The sequence below is a fragment of the Lagopus leucura genome, unplaced genomic scaffold, assembly GCF_019238085.1.
Source record: "Lagopus leucura isolate 7727_CA_CO unplaced genomic scaffold, USGS_WTPT01 Super-Scaffold_100123, whole genome shotgun sequence".
Taxonomy (NCBI): domain Eukaryota; kingdom Metazoa; phylum Chordata; class Aves; order Galliformes; family Phasianidae; genus Lagopus; species Lagopus leucura.
The window spans coordinates 247,997-267,165 of NW_024962328.1; the positions used below are offsets into that span (position 1 = coordinate 247,997).

At 60.4% G+C, this 19,169-nt stretch overlaps 3 protein-coding genes across 5 annotated transcripts in view; 2 read left to right on the forward strand and 1 right to left on the reverse strand.

Moving 5' to 3' along the window:
- The window catches only part of TRIT1 (tRNA isopentenyltransferase 1), a 14,279-nt gene extending 7,128 nt beyond the window's left edge, over window positions 1–7,151 (forward strand). The window contains 7 exon segments of the mRNA XM_042887845.1: window positions 466–608; window positions 876–987; window positions 1,194–1,306; window positions 2,322–2,399; window positions 3,823–3,932; window positions 4,270–4,387; window positions 6,535–7,151. Of these exon segments, the coding sequence (XP_042743779.1) occupies window positions 466–608; window positions 876–987; window positions 1,194–1,306; window positions 2,322–2,399; window positions 3,823–3,932; window positions 4,270–4,387; window positions 6,535–6,674 (814 nt within the window). The 3' untranslated portion in view covers window positions 6,675–7,151.
- Window positions 7,152–9,350: 2,199 nt separating this feature from the next.
- LOC122189063 (CYFIP-related Rac1 interactor A-like) lies at window positions 9,351–13,000 on the reverse strand. The gene is made up of 10 exons (XM_042887865.1): window positions 12,931–13,000; window positions 11,397–11,518; window positions 11,225–11,330; window positions 10,978–11,114; window positions 10,719–10,796; window positions 10,524–10,640; window positions 10,320–10,399; window positions 10,120–10,246; window positions 9,858–9,928; window positions 9,351–9,774 (listed from the first exon to the last, which is right to left on the reverse strand). Exons 1-10 carry the CDS (start codon window positions 12,998–13,000, stop codon window positions 9,711–9,713), a joined length of 972 nt encoding a protein of 323 aa, XP_042743799.1. The 3' UTR covers window positions 9,351–9,710.
- Window positions 11,756–18,461, forward strand: HPCAL4 (hippocalcin like 4). 3 transcript variants are annotated; one of them, XM_042887862.1, is made up of 5 exons: window positions 11,756–11,798; window positions 11,902–12,119; window positions 16,679–16,848; window positions 16,966–17,181; window positions 17,371–18,461. In XM_042887862.1, exons 2-5 carry the CDS (start codon window positions 11,948–11,950, stop codon window positions 17,566–17,568), a joined length of 756 nt encoding a protein of 251 aa, XP_042743796.1. In that variant the 5' UTR covers window positions 11,756–11,798; window positions 11,902–11,947; the 3' UTR covers window positions 17,569–18,461. The 3 variants fall into 3 exon arrangements, with proteins under 3 accessions (XP_042743796.1, XP_042743797.1, XP_042743798.1); XM_042887863.1 differs by lacking the exon at window positions 11,756–11,798 and adding an exon at window positions 12,992–13,438 and having other exon boundaries at window positions 12,035–12,119; XM_042887864.1 differs by lacking the exon at window positions 11,756–11,798 and adding an exon at window positions 13,354–13,438 and having other exon boundaries at window positions 12,112–12,119.
- The last annotated feature ends 708 nt before the right edge of the window (window positions 18,462–19,169 follow it).

The following is a 19,169-nucleotide window of genomic DNA, read 5'->3' on the forward strand; positions in this document are numbered from 1 at the left end:
CCCCCCCCCCGCGCGCGGCGGGGGGGGGGGGGGGGGGGGGGGGGGGGCCAGGACACGACAGAGGGAAGGACACACTGTGCGGCTTCCTCTGGCTCCCTGGTGTTGATGTCTCACAGTCTCCTCCAGCTTTGACAGTGCTGGCCCCTTACCTGCATCCCTGCCTGGCTGGAAAGGGCAGGGCTGGAGCCAGAAGCCCGTCCCCTGCAGCGCTTGTGCCGGTGCCAGGCAGGAGTGGGTGGCTGTGTTCTGGGGTGCCACCACTGTACTCTGCTCTGCACCCCTAGGACTCGGGTGTGGTTGGGATGCTGGGCATGGAGGGAGCTGAAGCCTGCCCTTCCCCCACATGAGAGGGTTGGATCGCAGTGAATGTCTGCGGTTCCCTTTGCTGGAGCCCCCAGGGCTGCTGGGGAAATGGAAAAGCTCATCCTTACCCAGCCTCTGAGCTCTGTCTGTCTTTGTTTACAGGAGCCTCCAAGTGTTTGAAGAGACGGGGATCCCCCACAGTGAAATCTTGCAGCAGCAGCAGGAGGAGGAAGGTGGGGGACCCTTAGGGGGGCCCCTAAAATACCCACACTCTTGTATCTTGTGGCTTCATGCAGACCAGGCAGGTGAGAGTGGGCATTGCACAGCTCCTGACTGACTGCACAATGTGATGAGGGGTGAAGGCTGACTCCCTATTCCTGCCCCAGCCTCTTCACTGGAGAAGGCAGCAATTCCTTTGGCATCAGCAGGCATGACAGAGGACTCATACTCCTCGCCTGCTGGGCTCTGCCTTCTTCATATGGATCAGGAGGCTGGGAGTGCAGAAGGTCCAGCTGTGGGTCTCCAGGTGCATGACTTGAGCAGCTGAGCAACTCCTGCCCTCCTCCTCCCAGCTCTGGACCGACGGCTGGACCAGCGGGTGGATGATATGCTGGCTGCAGGGCTGCTGGAAGAGCTGCGGGACTTCCACCAGCGCTACAATCAAGAAAAGGTGACTGAAAATCGGTGGGTGAGAAGCCAGCTCCCTCACTGAAGGCATTGCTGTGTGTTCCTGTGTCTAGCTTGTCCCCTAATGCCACAGTCTTGTGTCTCCTGGGGTGTCCTTCTCTACAGGTTGAGACACAGAAACCCAACTGTCACAGGGAAGGTTGGGGTCACCCACTGTTCTGAAAGAGATGGCCCTGACTCTTGGCTATTGTCTTCCTCTCCAGGCAGGATTATCAGCACGGCATCTTCCAGTCCATTGGTTTCAAGGAGTTTCACGAGTACCTTGTCAGTGAGGGGAACTGCTCACCTGAGACCAGTGCCCTGCTACTGCAAAAAGGTGGGAGGAGCACCCTGTGTACCCTACGTCCTTCCGCCCCGCGCAGCTCCAGGTGACAGAGCTTGGTCTGAACCAAGCTCAGACCTGGGACAGGTCTTGCTGGAGTTGGGTTGTACCCTTCTCCATGCAGTTTTCACTTCAGCTAGACCAGAAGGACAGGGACTCGGCATTCCAGAGCATCTCTGAGCACATCCAGATAATTCCTCCCTCCTTTCCCTCAGATCCTCTTGTAAGATGTATTGGGCAGATAGTGACCTGGGATCTGAAACTGATGCACCAGTGATGTGGGTGATAGAATCCCAGCTGGGCTCTGCATGTTGTGGAGAACAAGGCCAGAAAGAAGAAATGAGATAGAGCTCAGAAATGTGGTGCTGTTAGAGGGCTGCTCTGCTCCTCAGCACAGCAGAGGTACTAGGCAGTCAGACAGTGAGAGTTCAGTTCAAAGGAGATGGACACCAAGGAAACCACAGAAATGCTTAAACAGGGCTGGTACTGAAGTGCTTTGTTGTGTCTGTTAAAGAGAAGATTACAGAGGGATACAATAAGTCTGGTACTGAACACTGAGATTGTACAGTGATAGATGATCCTGTAGGTTCACTGTGGATGGAACAAGAAATCTTGAGTTCTATTTGAACAGAGAAATGTTCAGGTTAGGGATTAGGAGAGCAGGACAGCCCATGAAAAGATTGTCCTACTTGCTGGAAGCTTCTGGGGCACCGGTTTGGGGCCCTTTCCCCCAGGGCGTTTGGGATACTTTGTCCAGCCCTTCTGTGCTGACACTGCCCCTGTATTCTGACAGGGGATTTGCTGTGCTGACTGCTTCTCCCTGCTGGCTTGGAGACCTCCAAACTGATAGCAGAAACATTTCTGTTAAGCAAGCATGGTACTATCCAAAGGAAACTTTTGTCCTGTATGACTTCCCCCCTGTTGGAGCCAACAGGCTCTTCTCATTCTGCTTCAAGCTCAGTTTGTAGAGTTGTGCTGACACAGTATTTTTACATCCTCTGTTTCAAAGGGATCCAAGCCCTGAAACAGGTGAGCAAGAGATATGCTCGGAGGCAGAACAAATGGGTCCGAAACCGCTTCCTGAAACGTGAGTCCTCTGTTCCTGTGCTGCCTCACCACCCCTGCTCTCGTGTCTCTTCTCCCCTGCTTTGATGCCGCCTATGTTCATCTTGCCCCCAGCTGTCTGTCCAGACACTCAGAGAGACAGCTTCTCACTGCTTCTGCTGTGCACACTGGTTGCCTGTCAAGGGAAGATCTTCCCCTCTCAGGAGCGATGCAACCAAGTGCTTGGCCCTGTGCCCAGCAGCCATGGATGAAAGCAGGCTGCAGCATCCCTGCCGCCCCCAGGATCTTAAGGGGATGCCCAGCAGGCCCTCGCACACATCCCCTGTATGAGGCAAGAAGCCCAGCTGACAGATGCCCGCTGGATTAGGGACCAGAGCCCATTGGCTACACCAGGCCCTGCTTGCTGTGGTGGCAGGGAGCCAGCAGGGCTTCCACATATCAGCCCAGCCTTGGAGCAGGGCCAGCAGCAGCAGCTGGGAGCCGGGCACTTGTTGAAAGGTGCTGGGTAGGGGCAAAACAGTAACAACAACAACAAAAGGCAGGAGGAAACTCGAGTCAAAAGATAGGCTTTGAACAGAGTGCAAGAGCTTTCATGGAGCCATGTGTTTGGCGGATGTGGCTCACCTTTCTGGTGGCAGGTGTGCTTCAGATCAGTCCTATCAAGAACTTGTTTGTGGTTATAGCAATAAAAAGCAGCACCTGCTGGAGCCTGGCATGCGGCAGCCTCTGGTGGCTTTGTCCGAGCAGGGCTGTGTGCCCGATGGCTGCTGGCAGTCGAGCCACTGTGGGCCAGCACTGCCACCAAAGGGAGCGGTGTGCTCTGGCTGTGGCTGTGCTGCCTGAGTGGGCTGCAGCCAGTGCCCCCCACCCTCATACTGAGTCTGCGAGGGCAGAGTGGTGGATTTGTAACTGCCTTGTCAGGTGGAGGCACTGACAAAGCAGCTCCCGTTCAGCCCGCTTTTGTGAGCTGAGAACTGCTGCAGCCACACCAGCAATGACAGCTCTGAGCAGCACAGTTGAACAAGAGCCTGCACCAAAAGATTCATCACCCAGGCTCTGTGCGTGCACCTCCTTGTAAGCACAGCTTTGTGTGATGGCTTTATGCATCCATCTAGCTCTTCATTCTCTGTGGCCTCCTGTGGACCATGGTAGCAATGAAGTGTTTGCTTACTGTGCTCTGACTTTTAATATTGTCCTGAAGGCAGGCAATCATGAAGTTGCTTGCCTTGAGTCTGAGGTGTTACTGCTGTTTGCCCGCAAGCTGAGGTCTCAGGTAATTTTGGCTCCAGAAAGGCTGGTGCTATTTGCTCCTGGGTGCTGAAGGACAGGTTGATGAAAGAGCAGATTCTCTTGAGGTATAAAACCCACAGAGCCTGCATGCTGACTGCTCAGGGTGCTGGGCACCAGGCTGGGGGATGCTGGCACTCACCTCTGTGTCCTTGTAGGTCCTGGCCCCAACGTGCCCCCAGTGTACGGCTTGGAGGTGTCTGATCTCCTGCGGTGGGAGGAAGATGTGCTGAAGCCTGCTCTGGAGATTGTGGAGAGCTTCATCCAGGTATGGGATAAGCAGCACTGAGGTGTGAGCTGTGCCTGAGAAGCCTGTTCCTCAGTTACTGCAGACCCCGTAACTCGGCACTCGGTCTCTCCCACATTTGGGGCTGTCTGTGTCCTTATCAGCCATGCGTGTTTCTGTTTGCAGTAGCAGTGTCGAAGCTGAGAGTTTCTCTCAGCGCTCAGCACTCCGCTGGTCTTGCATAGTAAAAGTGCATCTTCTGTCCTCCTGACATTATATCTGAGTACAGAAAATTCACAGCCCAAACCCTACTGAAGTGAACACAACCGTGGCAGATTTTCTGGATGGAAACTCATTTGAGGCATCATGTGTTTGACAGGGACGCAAGCCGCCCGTGGAGCCGGTAAAGATGGAGTGTGATGTGAAGGAGAACAAACGGAGCCATCGTGTGTGTGAGCTCTGCAGCAGAGTCATCATCGGGGACAGGGAGTGGGCAGGTAGGGCCTGCGGGGCTCGGCACAGCGGGGCTGCGCGCAGGGAGCGGCGTGAGGCGACCTCCTTGGCTGGCGCTGCGTGGCCAGGTGACCCTCAGCACACGATCCTGGGCTTTCAGGGATTGCTTACAGCCCGTGTGTGAAAGCAGCCATTTGTGAGGCCTGAGGGGGGTGCGGGAGCTGTGCCACAGCAGCCATCTGTCGGGCTGCCCTGGGGAGCACTGCGCGGCGCTGCCGTCACGCCAGGCGCTGGGTTCTGTGTGAGATGCCTGCGTTTGGCCCCAGCTCGTCCTTGTGAGCACTTCAGCTGGTCTAAAAGCAGAGCAGATTCAGATTTTCTGAAATGCTGTGTGAGAAGAAAGGTTCTTAATGTCTGTAATGGCGTGGTTTTGCTTGGTTTTGCTATAATTTTTCGTATTTGTATGTTAAAAAAAAAAGGTATTCCCAGCTGCAGTGATGATAGTAAAGAATTTTCTGTTTTCAGTGGACTTAGTTTAAAAGCGCTCTGTTGGAATCAGGTTAACAGAATTTATCAGTGCTGCGAGGCTCATGCTGAGAACCAGAAACAGAAAGTAGTTGAGAAACACTGCAGAAATGGAACTGATAAACCTCCTTGTGTTGCCCGAATGCGGAATATGCAGAGATAACGCAAAGATAAGCCGTGCCCAGATCATTGGTGATCAGATTTGAATGAGCCATTCATTACCTCTGATCCAGGGAACTGCTGGAAACAGAGGTGGGAGTTGGCTCGCTGTGGGGAGGCCGTTTCCACCAGACCAATTTGTAAGTATAACTGGCATTGCAGCCAGTCTCAGGTGCTGGAGCTTGGAGGTACTTTCAAGAAGCTTCAGAGCCAGAGAACTCTGAAAATTAGCAGAATGTGTGCTGTCCTTCCAGGTGCAGCAAGTTGTAAAGATGTATGGCAGGGTGGGAGCACCCTAAGGTAGCTGCAGACACAACAGTTGGAACAGCTTCTCCTCTGGGGACGTTGTCCCAGGTTGAGATGCACCGTTTCAAACCACGACCAGCTGTGTGTTCTCAGCATCCTGCTGGATGTGGCTGCAATCCCAGATGGCAGAAGGATTGCCCCAAACTTGGTGCTATTTAACTGCAAAATGCAAGAGCTCAAAAGGAAGTGAAGGCAGTAGTGGGGGCTGGGTCAGCCTGCAGTCTGCTCTCCTGCTTTAAGTTGCAGATAGTTCTGGGTCTGCTCCCCAAAACCCCGCTGGCTCCAGGAGATTTTTAACTTCTAACTTTACGGTGTGTGGCACCGCTGAAATCAGTGCTTCCTGAGCTGCTCTAAGCTTTGGCATTGCTTACAACAAATTGTAAGGGCTGTGACTTTGTTTCAAGCTGGGGGTGACCCCACGGTGTTGCGATGAAGCAGCAGCTTTGCAATTTTATCCTTTGACAGAAGAGGATGACTGGAAAACACCTCAGGGCCTTGATTCAGCAAGAACATACTATTGTTTAATTAAGGCCCTGCTTGAAAAGTTTGCTGCTTTAATTGCCACTCTGATCTCTTGGCAACAGCGAAACTGCCTTGCTGCTGTTACATTGGTCTGGTTAGACAGAGCTCCTGCTTTGTAGATAATACCACTGACATGGGAGGTTTTGCTGCCCTTGGCAGCAAACAGAAGTGCAGCTCTTGCTGCCCTGGTTTGTCAGTGCAGTTTGCTTCCTTGGGATCACACCTCTGCTCCCGTCAGACTCCTGCAGGGCTCTCGTAGCTGCAGGCCTTGCCCTGGAGTTGTGCAAAAGCAGAACTGTGCTCTGGGCTCCGTCCCTGTCTGCTCTGCGATGCACCCAGTGCTGCGGTGCAGGCACATCTAGGCTTACAAATGATCCTGGCCTCGTTCCATGGGCTGATGGAGCACTGCTCCTCATGCACATTCTGCAGTGTTTGCTAACACTTGCCTTTCTTTCCTCCTGCAGGTGGAAGCTCAGGTAGAGCAAACTTGTGGGGCATTGCATCCTGACAGCTGGGGGCTTTCTGCATACAAACCCGGGACTTTTCCCTTTCCCACCTTCTTCTCCTCAGGGGAAGGCTTGAAGGCTGCGCCCTGATTGTTTGATGCAGAGCAAATCAGGCCAGGAGCTCCCTTCCCCAGGTTCCCCAGAGTTAAAAGCTTGTTTGCCTCTTCCTCCAGCTCACACACGATCCAAAGCCCACCTGCACCACCTGAAGAAGAGAAAGAAGCTGGAGGCTGCTGAGCATGCTGCAGAGACGGCGAGGGACAGCAGGAGTGCAGAGACCTCGGGCGAGGACAGCAGCATGCCTTTTCCATAGGCTTGTGAACGTGCTTCCACCTGGACGGCGGGGAAAGGCCGAGTCCTGGGTGGCCTTGACCCAAAGGAGCCGAGTCATTTTTGGGGGATGAGGCAGGTGTGTGAGTGACAGCCAGAAGGCCGTGGGCTGCGTCAGAGCCCCTTTATGTGGCCTCGTCTTGCTGTGTTCCCTGCTTCTCCTGCCCTGCCTGCAGAGGGCTGGCCCTGGGCCAAGGCTGCTGGGCGTCCCGTGCCCTGCATTCACTCCGGCCGCAGGCTCACGCTGTCCCTGGGAAGGTGGAGCTTCTCCTTTGTGTCTCCAGGTGTGTTGTTCTCAGAGACAGAAGTACTGTGCTCCTGCAGCTTGGCCAGCAGTGCACCTCAGGGCCCAAGTGAGCTCTCACTGCCTTTTTGTGGAGAGGATTTTTTTTGAATTTATATGGAAATAAAGGCACTGGATTACTGTGGGTTCCCCTGCCTATTAAAAAAGTTGAGCTTGCTTGCTCTCTGTTTCCATCTGGCCCAGGTTCCTTGCTCCAGGCACAGGGTGGGATGTCCAGCCCGGCTCCTTCTTCCCGTCCCCTTTTTGCAGCTTCACTCCGGGAGCTGAGCAGATGTTCTCAGCGTGGTGCAGGCCGCGCGCAGCAGGTGCAGAAAGAGCTGGCACCTGTTAAACGGGAACTTGGAAATGATCTCATCAAATTTGCAGCAGATGAGTCTGTCCTGGTTCAAGCTGAATTCCTGGGGGTTTACGCTGTGGTTTGGCAGTGGGACCCGCTCCTGCATTTGAATCCGAGTTGCTGAGCAGCAAATTCCTGGTGCTGTGTGTCTGTGAGGCAGTTGCTGCCTCAGCTTTGTTCCTCGAGAATGGGAGCGCTGTCTTCGTTCCCCACTTGTGGCTCTGGTGAAAGCCAGGAGGCCTTTTCCAGCACAATAGGGATTCTCCTGGGTTTCCTGGATCCCTGGATCATGGATCCTCCTGGGAGGCTTTGGAGGTGGTGGAGCACCGTTTTTTCCTTCGACTGATCACAAATCACCGTGTGTCAGATGGCTCCTGGGGCACAGCCTGCGAGGGGAAGGGCCGCGTGGGCAGATCTGCCCCTGGGGCTCTGCAGTAAACCTAAGTTCATCAGCACCGAATTATTTCTGTGGCGCTGCATGAGGCAGCTGCTTTGGGCTGTTGGGTAGAAGCATGCAGGAAGCTTGCACTGAAGTCAATGTCTGGGGAGAGCTGGGTGCACTTTGGCGTGCCAGCACTGTGCGGAGCTGGGCGCCAGCGTTGGGATGCTGTGCGGCTCCAGCTGAAGCCCTGCTCTGGCCCAGACTTGTTTGCCATCTGCTGACCGCGGTGCACTGGCTGTGGGCTCGGCCCTGCTCAGGGCCCGCTGCTCGGGGCCGTGCCGGGCGATAGATGCGCTGAGGCTGGGGGTGAAGCCCCACTCGCTGCTGCCCTGCAGTGCGATGCGTCGCCTCACCGTGGAGCAGCTCTGTGAGTGAGGGGTGGGATCGTCTGCTCTGCCTGCTGGGGACGCTCAGATGGCCGCGTCGTTAGAAGTGGGTTTAATATCCGTAATCGGTTTAATACGAACTTTGTTTTCCCAGCAGATACATTATATACCCACCACAATAGCTCGAACCTGCCTGCTCTGTTCGGAGCTTGCTTGTGTGGACGGGTCCCTGCCCTGTGCTGCCCTCTTCCTGTGGGGCAGCGGCTCCCCTATGGCTCAGGAGAACGGGCAGCTGTCAGCATCGCTAACTCAGCCGTGCTGGGAAAGGGAAGGTGGGAGCGCGCACCGGCAGCGCGAAGCAGGTGAGCGTTGTTGCTCCGAGAGGTGGCGGCTGCCGATGTGCTCGCGGCTCCCACGCAAGGCCGGAGGCGGCGTCTCCGCGGCGATTTGCTGCTCGAGAAGCCGGCGCGTTTCAGCTCCGCCGTTGGACTGAGCGCGGGGCGGCGCTGCGCTGTGCGCGGCTGGCGGCGGGCGGAGGCGGCGTGGTGCCGGTGGCTGAGCGCCCGGCCCGCCCAAGCGCTGAGCGATGCCCGCGTCTCCCCGGTCCCGCTGGGTTTTGCGCTCTCCGGTTCCAGGCCGCTGCCGGGGCCTAGCGGCTTGGGCTGGGGCGCGGCGCTTCGCTCCATCTGCCCTCCGCTAATCCGCAGACAAACGCGGCTCTTCCATCTGTGCAGCCGGAGCCGCCGAGCCCATCGCGCCGGCCACTTAACCTAAATGGCTTTGGCCAAAGATAAGGTCATTAATTGCACTGGGATTAGAAAACGGTTCGGGCCGGGCCCTGCAACGTCGCTGTCCTCTCCCGCGGCCCCGCTGAGCGGCGCGGCTGCGGTCTGAGCTGCAGCTCCTGGGCGCTGCGCGGGGCTCCCTGCGGCGCGAGGCTCCGGGCCGCCGCTCCGGCTGCGGCAGCACGAGGCGCCCATCAGCGACCCACGCCCGGCTCGGCCCCGGCGCCGTCGCGCTGTGTCGCGGTGTCACAGCGCCCTCTGCCGGCGGTGGCGGTTTGGCGGACTGCGACGATCGGACCCGCGTGTCCGGGATTGGACGTACCGCGCACGGCCCCGCTCCGTCCTTGGACAGATTAAATGTCATCTTATTTCACAACCGACCCCCCAAAAGAAAAAAAAAAAAAGAGGTACAAAAAAAGAGGTGAGTGGCGATTTAATCACGTATATTAAAAATCCACCGGGTGGGGCCGAGCCGATTCCTGCAGTCAGCACAGCGATGCTCCTTCCTCTTCCTCTCCCCTGCACGTGTGAGGCCGGGGGCGATGCCTGTACCCCCGGTATCCCCAGCCCCATCCTGCCTGGCCCAATGTCCCCGCGGTGCCACCCGCACCCCACATCCCTGGGCGCTGCTCTCAGGGCGGTGGGAGCGCATCCAGGAGCTGTTCTGGGAGGGGGGGTGCACAGGAACACGGCAGGGTGGCTTTTTGGGGCCGTTCTGATTTATTTCTGTGTAATCTCTGTTGTCCCTTTTCCCTCCGTACAAAATGAGTGGCATGGGCATGGTGTGGGTGACGCAGTGATGTGCACTGGGATGCGGAGCTGCGCTCACTGCAGCAGCGCCCGGATCTGTTTGGACGTGGTGTCGTCATTCAGGTGCCGGGTGGTGTACCTGGAAGTGGGGACCGTCACCACGCAGCCATGGAGGGCTCTCGGGAGCAGATGGGTCCCCCTGCTCCCCCCCCTCCTGCTCACCTCAGTGCATTCAGGAGCCCCTCGGTGCTGGTGGAGGGTTGGTCCTTGAGGACTTTGATGCACCCCTTCATCTGCACAGGGAACAGAAGAGGTGGTGAGTGCCCAAATGGACCCATATGTTTCCCCCCCTCCCAGCCCCCAGGGATCAAATTCCCCTCTGGCTCAGCTCACACAGAGGTGTCCCCATGGGGTGTGCCCCATAGGCATCGCTGCTGCTTTAGGACATGCGGCGTGGCTGTGACCTCCCCCCAAGGGCACTCACGTCGATCTTGGAGGTCTTGGCAAAGGCCCCCACAGGGTGGACGTGGTCATAGAGGATGATGACCCCGACCATCACCCGCATGCAGAACAGCAGCGTCTCGGTGTTGGTGAAACGGCTGCGGTACTCCCTGCAAAGAGAGGGTCAGAGCTGGGGAGGGAGCAGAAGGACCCCAAACCAGTGCCCGCAGGGTGGATACGCACGGGGTCTCCAGCATCACCCTGCAGACGCAGGCCATGGTGCTCAGGCAGTCGGTCGTGTCCTCAATTGGGAGCGTCTTGTTCTGAAAGCAAAGGGACCCCGGGGGCTTCCTGCAGGGTCCCCAGCCCAGTCCCAGCCCTGCCTGGAGCCAGAGGGCTTCCTCACACCACTGCTTCAGCCCCTCCAAGCGCCCCAGCCCCACTCACCTCTGAGACAAATTTGGTGGTGGCATTGCTGAGTGTTTTGAGCATAGGGGTGGCCTCGGCATAGAAGAGGGACATCCTGTTGGCCATCTCGTTGTTCACCTCGCTCTCCGCATCCAGCTGTGGGGTGGGGGGGGCATGGGGTTGGTGGCAGCACCGCTGTTCCTCAGGGAGGTGGTCCTGGGGGGCCCCTCTCACCTGGAGGTTGTTGATGCGGTTTCGGCTGATGGTCCGTCGGTAGTAGCTGAAGTCATTCTGGATGGCGGGGTTGGTCATCTAGGGGGAGCACAGCATTAGGGGACGGGATTAGGGCTGCTCAGTGTGCCCAGGGTGAGCCCCATGGCTGGGAGGGCAATGCTCCATGGCCCAGCTTCAGCATCATGCAAAAAATCAGCACTGGGGCTGATGTGGGGTTGGGTATGGGGACAGCGTGGGACCTGCAGCCCACGGGGGACACCTTGAGCTCATCAAAGCTGAGGGTGAAGTGCAGAATCTCAGCAAACTGCTTGGCCAAGGCCTGCTCCCGCTCCAGGTGCTGCGTGGGGGGGTACGGGGGGCAGGTGAGGGCCTCCAAAAGGCTGCGCAGAGCGTTCTCTGTAGACAGAGCACTGCTGTCACCCCAGTGCCAGGTGGGGAAAGTGAGGCACGGGGCAGCGCAGCGGGATTGCAATGGCAGTGCAATGAGGGCGCAGGGGAGGGCTCACCGAGCCGCAGAGAGAACTCATAGAAGCGCTTCAGCTTGGCAACGAGGGGGCACACGGCGCTCCATGCCCTCTCCTGCAGCTGCAGGTCCCCAGGGTTCTGGATGGCCTGTGGGGAGAGCAGCGGGGTGACCCCCAGCTACGGGGAGAACAGCGGGGCGGGGGCTGCACCCACCTCTCGAATCTCCTGCCCAGCACCTGTGTAGGACTGCAGCTCAGCCAGCACGCCCTGCGACTCCTCCAGCACGGCGTTCACCTGGTTCCACACCGCAGTCTCAGCCTCTGTCGGCTGCGCATCTGCAGGGCAGCGCCCCGGGGAGAGAAACCCGGAGGGCTCTGAGTGGGACGGGGCGGCCGCGGCTGGTGATGTCCCCGTCCCGCTGCCCCAGAGCAGCCCCTGCCCCGCGCTGACCCCGGGGGGCTGACCCTGAGGGGTGCAGTGGGAGCAACCGGCCATGGGGCTGCCCCCTCCCCGGGGAGATCCCTGGGGCGGCAATGGGGCGGGCGTCTGGGATGGGGGCGGTGCGATGAACGGCGGGCATGGGAACTCAAATGGCGTGGATGTGGAACTCATAAGGTAAGAAACAAAAAAAGGAAAATAAAAATCCCATCTCACTTTCAAAGTCAAGGAAAAAATTAGGGCCTTGTTCAAGTTCGTTATAAGTCAACACTTTAAGAAGGTTCCCCATGTGAAACCTGCAAGAGAAGAAACAAGAGGAAAAAAGCATGACGGCGAGGTGGGATCGGGGAAGAGGTGCTGCGGGCAGCGGGGCAGAGCCCATCCTCCCGGCCCTCTTCCTCCCGGATGGAGATGGGCGCTGCGATGAACGATGGAGCGGAAGGAGCGGAGCGGAGCGAGGAGAGCCGCCGGGCTCCAGCGAGGAGGGCGATGCGGTGGGTGAGTCCCAGAATGGGGGTCCTGGGGAGCGGCCGCAGCCCCGCGCAGAGGGATGGAGAGGGCTGTGTGCACCGAGGGCCCCTCCTGCTGCGGTCCCAGCCCCGGCCGCGCTGCCTATTTTGGGATGCTTGGTGCTGGCGGCGATGCGGAGCTGCGCGCAGCCTCTTCCCGCCGCGGCCGGGGCCGGGCCCCGCGGTTGCTGCTGCTCTATATTTACGCCCCTCGCTCTCGTTCTGCGCTGAGCTCTGGGAGGAAGGAGGGGGAGGCAGGAAGGGGCTGGAGGCTGCGCCAGGCTGAGCCCCCCGCCACGGCCACATCTGCCATCGCATCCCTGTACACAGCCTGTACAGGAGCATCCCTGAGCTGCATCCACAGGCATCGTACCAGGAACCTGTGGGCACTGGGGTGCTTGAGCCCAACCCTTGTGCCACAGGTCCTCCCGCCTCGCTCCCGGCATCCCCAGCCTTCAGGCTGTCCCAGCCATGGTGACAGGGGGACGTGCTGCATGGCCTCCAAGTGCCACTGATTAATAGCAACGGGCACGTCCCTTGTGCCGGGTCCTGGCACGTGTCCCATGTCCTCCTCACTTGGCTGGGATGTGTCCCCATGCAGGACCCTTGTGGCAGGTGTGGGACATCTCCTCGGGTCTAGCCTCGCTCCCCAGCCCCATGCAGCCTTTGTAGGGTGCATCCAGGACAGCCTCAAGGACACGATGCTGCTTGAGGACTCTGTGCCTGTCCCCATCTTCTGGGGAGCGGCCACCGCAGCGGCCCCAGCCCCCTCCCCACTTCACCCTGCTCACGGGACTTACTTTCAAAATCCAGGAAAAAATGAGGACAGTTTTCTAAATCTTTGCCCAATACCTTTATCAGGTTGCCCATGGCCAGCAGACCTGAGCGAGAGAAACAGCACAGAGTGGAACAGCACCGCGCTGCCACCGCGCGCCCTGGACCCCCCTCACCCCCCACCATGGTGGCACTTACCTGCACCCCTCTGCCCCCAGCCCCGCTGCCCTCCCAGCTGTGAGCACAAGGCTGTGAGTGGATGTGAGGCTGCTCTCTGTGTTTTCAGTTTCTAGAGGCAGGGAGACAAGCACTGCGCTTCCTGTGCGCGCTGCTCACTGCCCCAGAGCAGCCCTCAGGACAAGGTGTCCTCCCCACACAACCCGCTATGGGCAGCCCTAACAGGCAGGGCTGGGTGGGGAGGATCCCACACCAGGATTTCTGCCCCACAGACTCGATTTACAAGCCCATCACCCACACCGTGGCTGCAGCCCTGGTTCCTTACCTCAGTGTGCGGTGCAGCGATGATGAGAGCAGGTGCTGTGCCACGCGCCCTGATTACTGCATGGGCCGGTGGAGACCTGAGGGGGGGTGTGGGGTCAGAGCCCCTGGGCAGCTCACGGCCCTTCGGGGCAGCCCCACACGCCCTCCAGCCTTCACCTTATTTGCCTCTGCTTGCTCTCACTGCCAGCAGCCGGTGCTTTGGAAGCCATCCAGCGCTTCCTCGAGATGCAGTCGATGCCTCCACACCGGCACCGGCCGAGCATCCCCTGTGCACCACGTCCCCCGTGGAGACCTCCCGGGTGGGGACACCATGGGGCACGTGGTGCTGAACCATCCCCACATCACCCCGAAGCTCCCCAGGGGTGGCTGTCCCCGTGTTGCTGGCTGGCTTTGCTCTTTGCTGCCTGCACCCCATTGTGGGGCACAAAGGGTTGCCCACTGCGCCCCATGGGTATCAGGGAGCTTTTGGGGTTCTGTGCCCTGCAGGGTGGTGCTGGGAGCAGTCAGCCTGGAGGGGGACCTCACCCGCTCTGCTCAGGTGTTTGCATAAATTATGGTATCGCAACCTCACGGCCGCACAGAGCTTGTCCTTGAAGGGCAGAGCACAGCTCCCAGGACTGGGATCTGGGGTGCTGGGCACCCAGGGAGGAGCACGGATGGGTCCCTGTGGGGACATGGGTGCAAGGCCTGGCCCTGGTGTGGGGCTCAGCACTGGGGGAGGGATGGGGATGGCTGCAGCCCCTCTGCCCTGTGCCAGGGAATGGAAATGTGTGGCAGTGCCAGGCTGGGCCCCTCTGTGTCCTTATGGTCCCCCGTGTGCCCTGAGGTTCAGCACCCCATTTGCACCATTCCTACTCCCCCCATACTGGCCCATGGTGTGAGGTGGGAGAAGTGGTGGGCAGCACATCCCACTGTGGGGGGCTCTCAGGAGGGAGATTTGCTCCCTGCCTCCCCTCTGCACGTCACCATACAGGGACCACGCACCCCAAATCCCCCACGAAGGACACTCCGCGCACTGAGCGCTGTGTGCAGCCGATGCGGCGCTGGGGACAGCAGGGTCCCCCCCCAGCCACGCCCGCGGTGTCCCCAGGATTATTTCCGCACCATCTCCACGAGCATCCCTCCCAGCAGGGGCACCGCGGCACGAGGGCTGGATCCTGCCCCCGGGCGACCCCCGGCGCTGCCCCCCCCCGCTCTGGGAGCCGAACCCCCAGCAGTGCCCCCACCCTCCCCGCCGGCTCCGCTGCGGATGCGGCCGATTTATCGCACGGCTCCGGGGTGCGGAGCCGCAGAGCCCCCCCGGGCTGCAGCATCCCGGGGGCTGCACCCTCCCGCCACCGCCACCCCCTCCCGGGTCTCCCCACCGCCCCCCGCCCCGACCCGGCCCCGTTCTCACCGTGGTGGCGGCGGCAGCGCCCGGTGCGTGCGGTCGCTCCCGCAACGCAGGTGCGGGGTGAAGAGCCGCCCGCCGCTGCGTGCAGCCCTGCGCCGGCTGCCGACTGCACCACAAAGCCCCCCATGGCCCCCGGCCCCCCCACGCCACCGGGGACGGTGACGTCTCAAGTGCGAGGAAGCCGGGGACGCTTAACCCGCTGCGTGCCGGCTGGCAGCGTTCGCGGCCCTGCGGGTCTCTGCGCGCTGTAGGACGCGGGGACGCCTCGCACCCCGGGGATCGGGTGCTGCGGGCCCGGGGCGACGCTCCTCCACATTCCTGTCCTTATCCCAGGGCGTCCTGGGGGGCTGGAGGCTGGGGGGGGTGCAGCGAGAGGGACCCACTCGGTGCCACTGTCATCCCATCCCCGCAACCGCCGCGGGTGGAGGGCTCCGAGCACCGGAAAACGGGGCGTTCCGTGGGGTGACACCCTATGGCGGCTCCGCCGTGGGCACAGCCCCGCCCGCACCGCCGGGGGAAGCTGCTGCCCTCTGCATCCCGCGGCGATGTGGGACGGGGAGGGGTCGGGAGCCGCGGGTAGGGGGCACTGCGCCGTCCTTGGCCGCGTCCCCCGCCGCGCCCCCTCCCCGCTGCTCCCCGCCGCTCCGTGCAGCCTCGGGTGGGTCTCTGGCCCCGCACACGGGCACGGCGCGGCGCAGGGACGATGCATTCGGCCCAGGGGGGGTCCGAGGGGATCCGGTCCTCCCGCCCCCGAAGTGATGCATCCCTGCAGCCACGCTGTGTATACACAGCTGCAAATATTTGTCTCTGCTTATAAACCGTTCCTCTGGCCCCGTCGGAGGGAGTGAGATTCGCGCAGGGACTTCGGGTGGCTCCGCGGCTCCGGGCCCAGCCCTGGTGGCTGCAGGCACTGCCCCGCTGCCCAGACCGGGCCGGGGGGGGGCGGGTTGGGGGAGGGAAGATCATCGGGGAGAGGCAGAGACATCGCTATGGAAACGCTCCGCTTTCCGCGCTGGGAACGAGCATCTCTCCCGGGCGGCAGCGGAACGGGCGATGCGGGGGCTCTTCTCCAGGCTGTGACCCGCCCGGAGATCGGTGCTGCCGCCCTCGGGTGCCCATTTCCTCTTCTAGCCCCCCTAGGACGCCCCCCAGCATCGCATTTCGCGCCCCCCACCCACCACCGATTGACAGCGCTCCCAGCCAATGGACGGACGGTGCCGGGGGAGGGGGGGGCGGGTGCTCGAGGCTGAGAGAGGGGCGGGAGCGGCGCGGGCAGAGCCGGGGGCGGCAGCGCTGCCCCTTCGCCAGCGGTACCGACTTCGCTCGGACAGGTAACGAGCGGACGGGGGGGGGGCCGTCGGGGCTGAGAGCCGCTGGCCGCGGCTGGGCGGCCGTCGGGGCCGGTGCCGTCGGGGCCGCGTTGCTGCGGGTGTCGAGGATGGAGCCTCCGAGCCGCCCCCACACCTTGTCATCCCAGAGTGCCCCCGTGAGCTTCTTGTCCTCAACTTTATCCATGGAGAGCAGCTGCGGGAGCTCCATCGAACCCTCTGCTGCTTGGGCTGAGCAGCGGCAGCAGGGCTGTGAGGGAACGGGCATGGCTGTGACACTGGGGCCGCTGTGGGCACGGCTGTGACACTGGGGCCGCTGTATGCAGTGCAGCACTGCGGGTGCAGCGCTGTGGGGTGGGCGCTGCAGGTGGGACTTTTCCTCATTTTGATGCCGTGGCACAGGACAGCAGTCACTGCGGTGGCATTTGGCAGTGTGTGAGTGCCACCAGCCGGGACGGTCGGCTCTGCTGTGGGAGTTGTGTGGGGCTGATCGGATGCTGGGGAGCACGGCCACCCCGTACACCTTGCAGAGCCCCACATTTCCCATCCCAGGCACAGCCATGGGCAAGCACAGCAGCAAGCTGGCCCCAGAGATGTTGGACGACCTGGTGAGGAGCACGGAGTTCAGCGAGCAGGAGCTGAAGCAGTGGTACAAGGGCTTCCTCAAGGACTGCCCCACCGGAATCCTCAATCTGGAGGAGTTCCAGCAGCTCTACATCAAGGTGGGCTCTGAGTGGGCACAACCCGTGGGGTCGGAGCACCCCCTCCTGCTGTGCCGAGCTCTGCTCCCTGTGAGCTCCCCTCCCTGTTCCAATCTCTCTCCTCTCCTCTGCCCGCAGTTTTTTCCCTATGGTGACGCCTCCAAGTTTGCCCAGCACGCCTTTCGCACCTTCGACAAGAACAGCGACGGCACCATCGACTTCCGAGAGTTCATCTGCGCCCTGTCTGTCACCTCCAGGGGGACCTTTGAGCAGAAACTCAACTGGGCCTTCGAGATGTACGACCTGGACGGGGACGGGAAAATCACACGCTTGGAGATGCTGGAGATCATTGAGGTACTGCTGCTCCAGTAAACGGGGTAGCTTGCGTTTTCTGTGGGCTTTTCACAGGTTTGGGTCCCATTTGGCCACCAAAGAATGGGTTTTGGTGTCTGGAACCTCGGCTGAAAGGTGGCTGTGTGGGGCAGCAGCCCTGCCTTGTCCCAGCACCTCCCAGCTTCCACCCTGCTGCTCTCCCTGCTCCAGGCCATCTACAAGATGGTGGGGACTGTGATCATGATGCGGATGAACCAAGACGGGCTGACGCCCCAGCAGCGCGTCGACAAGATCTTCACAAAGATGGACAAGGACAAGGACGACCAGATCTCCCTGGAGGAGTTCAAGGAGGCGGCCAAGAGCGATCCCTCCATCGTCCTCCTGCTGCAGGGCGATGTGCAGAAATAGGGCCTGGGGCTCAGGGCCGGACTAGCTGCAGCCAACCTCAGCTCCCCATGATGGTTTCTGTCCCCGTGCCCTGCTGAGCGCCCCATGCCTGCTTGGCCCTGTGCTCCGTTCCTGCTGCCACCCCTCTGCTCTGCTCCTGGGCACTGCTGGCTCGAGGTGCCCTAAACCGGACCTTGCAGCTAAACCTCTGAACTGGGGGAGCATCCTGACACCCCAGGGCCAGCTGTCCTCGCACCCTGTTGCCCACTGTCTCCATGGGGATCCCTGTCCCAGCTCTTCTCCTTCCCACTGACCCGGCTGCTGAAAGGCTCAGGGCCCGGGCCCTGGTGCCTGCTCTGCTGGCGGCACGTCATGGGGCTGTTGGGGCTCAGGACTGGTCCTGGGTTGTGTCCTGCCCTCCCCCCTCCCTCACCCAGCTGTAGATTTTCTGCTTCTGCTTTTGATGGTGGGAATAGTCAAGGGTTGGGCAGGGGATTTTGGGAAGTGCCCGAGGCCACCCTTGGCCATGGCACACATCTGATCCCAGAAACCACCCCAGCTTGTCTGGTAGGTGACTTCCAGAACTGCTCTGGCACTACTGAGGATTCCCAGAGTGTTTCTGGCCCTCCTGACTGCTGCAGTGCCTGCTGTCCCAGCCCCCTGCCTCTGCCCTCCTGTCTCAGGACAGCAATATTGTCACAGTGGTATTTATTCTGCACATTGTGGTGACAATGACTGTAATATCTGTTAGGAGGCTGTGGAATTACCTACTTTTCTTCCTTTTTTTTTTTTTTTTTCATGGAAAAATAAACTGTCCCCCATTGGTGGTGTTCCCCCTGAGTGGCTCAACAGGGGAGCAAGGGGAGAGCAATGCTCCAAGCACCACTTTGGGGCTCCCCTGAGCCTGTGACACGCTGGGGAGGGAGCAGTCCTGGCACAGGAGGTGGTATAAGCATAACCCTCCAGCTGTGCATGAAGCTTTGAGAAGGAATAACATCATCTTGGGTGTGTGCTGGGGGGGAAAGGGGGCCGGGCATCTCTTGCTGGGGTTTCATATGTCCCAGGAATGGGACTGCAGCTGCCCCCTGGGTTGGGGGCTGCATCCTGGGCCCACTGCAGCACTGCCAGCCGCTGGGACCTGCTGTTGCTGCACATCAGCCCTCCACCCCCAGCTTCTCTGCACGTTTCGTTCTTCCCCACCGCCAGCCTGCACAGACGGTGCCTGTTGCTAAGGAGCTCTCACCAACTTTAAGTGCTTCTCCGGATTTAGCAGCAGCTCTGGCTCAGCCTGGGGCAGGAACGTGGCTCTCTTTCCATCCCACAGTGTTCCCACATCTCCCAGTCCTGAGAAGGAGGATGGGACGGTGCCAAAGCAGCACTCTTGCTCCCGGGAGCTGCTGAGGGGCAGCTCTGCGCCATCCCGGAGGAGTGTGCAGCTCAGCGTGCCGGGGAGGGAGGGACGGTGCGGGTCACGTGCGCTATGGGGACATATGGGTCTGTGCCAGGGCTGCCGTGTAAAGAGCAGTGGCTCAGGGCGATGAGAGGGTGACCCCGGGAATGGGAAATTCTTGCTCCCCTCGGGGCCTCCGCGGAGGAAGCACGGGGATATGCCGCAGAGAGCT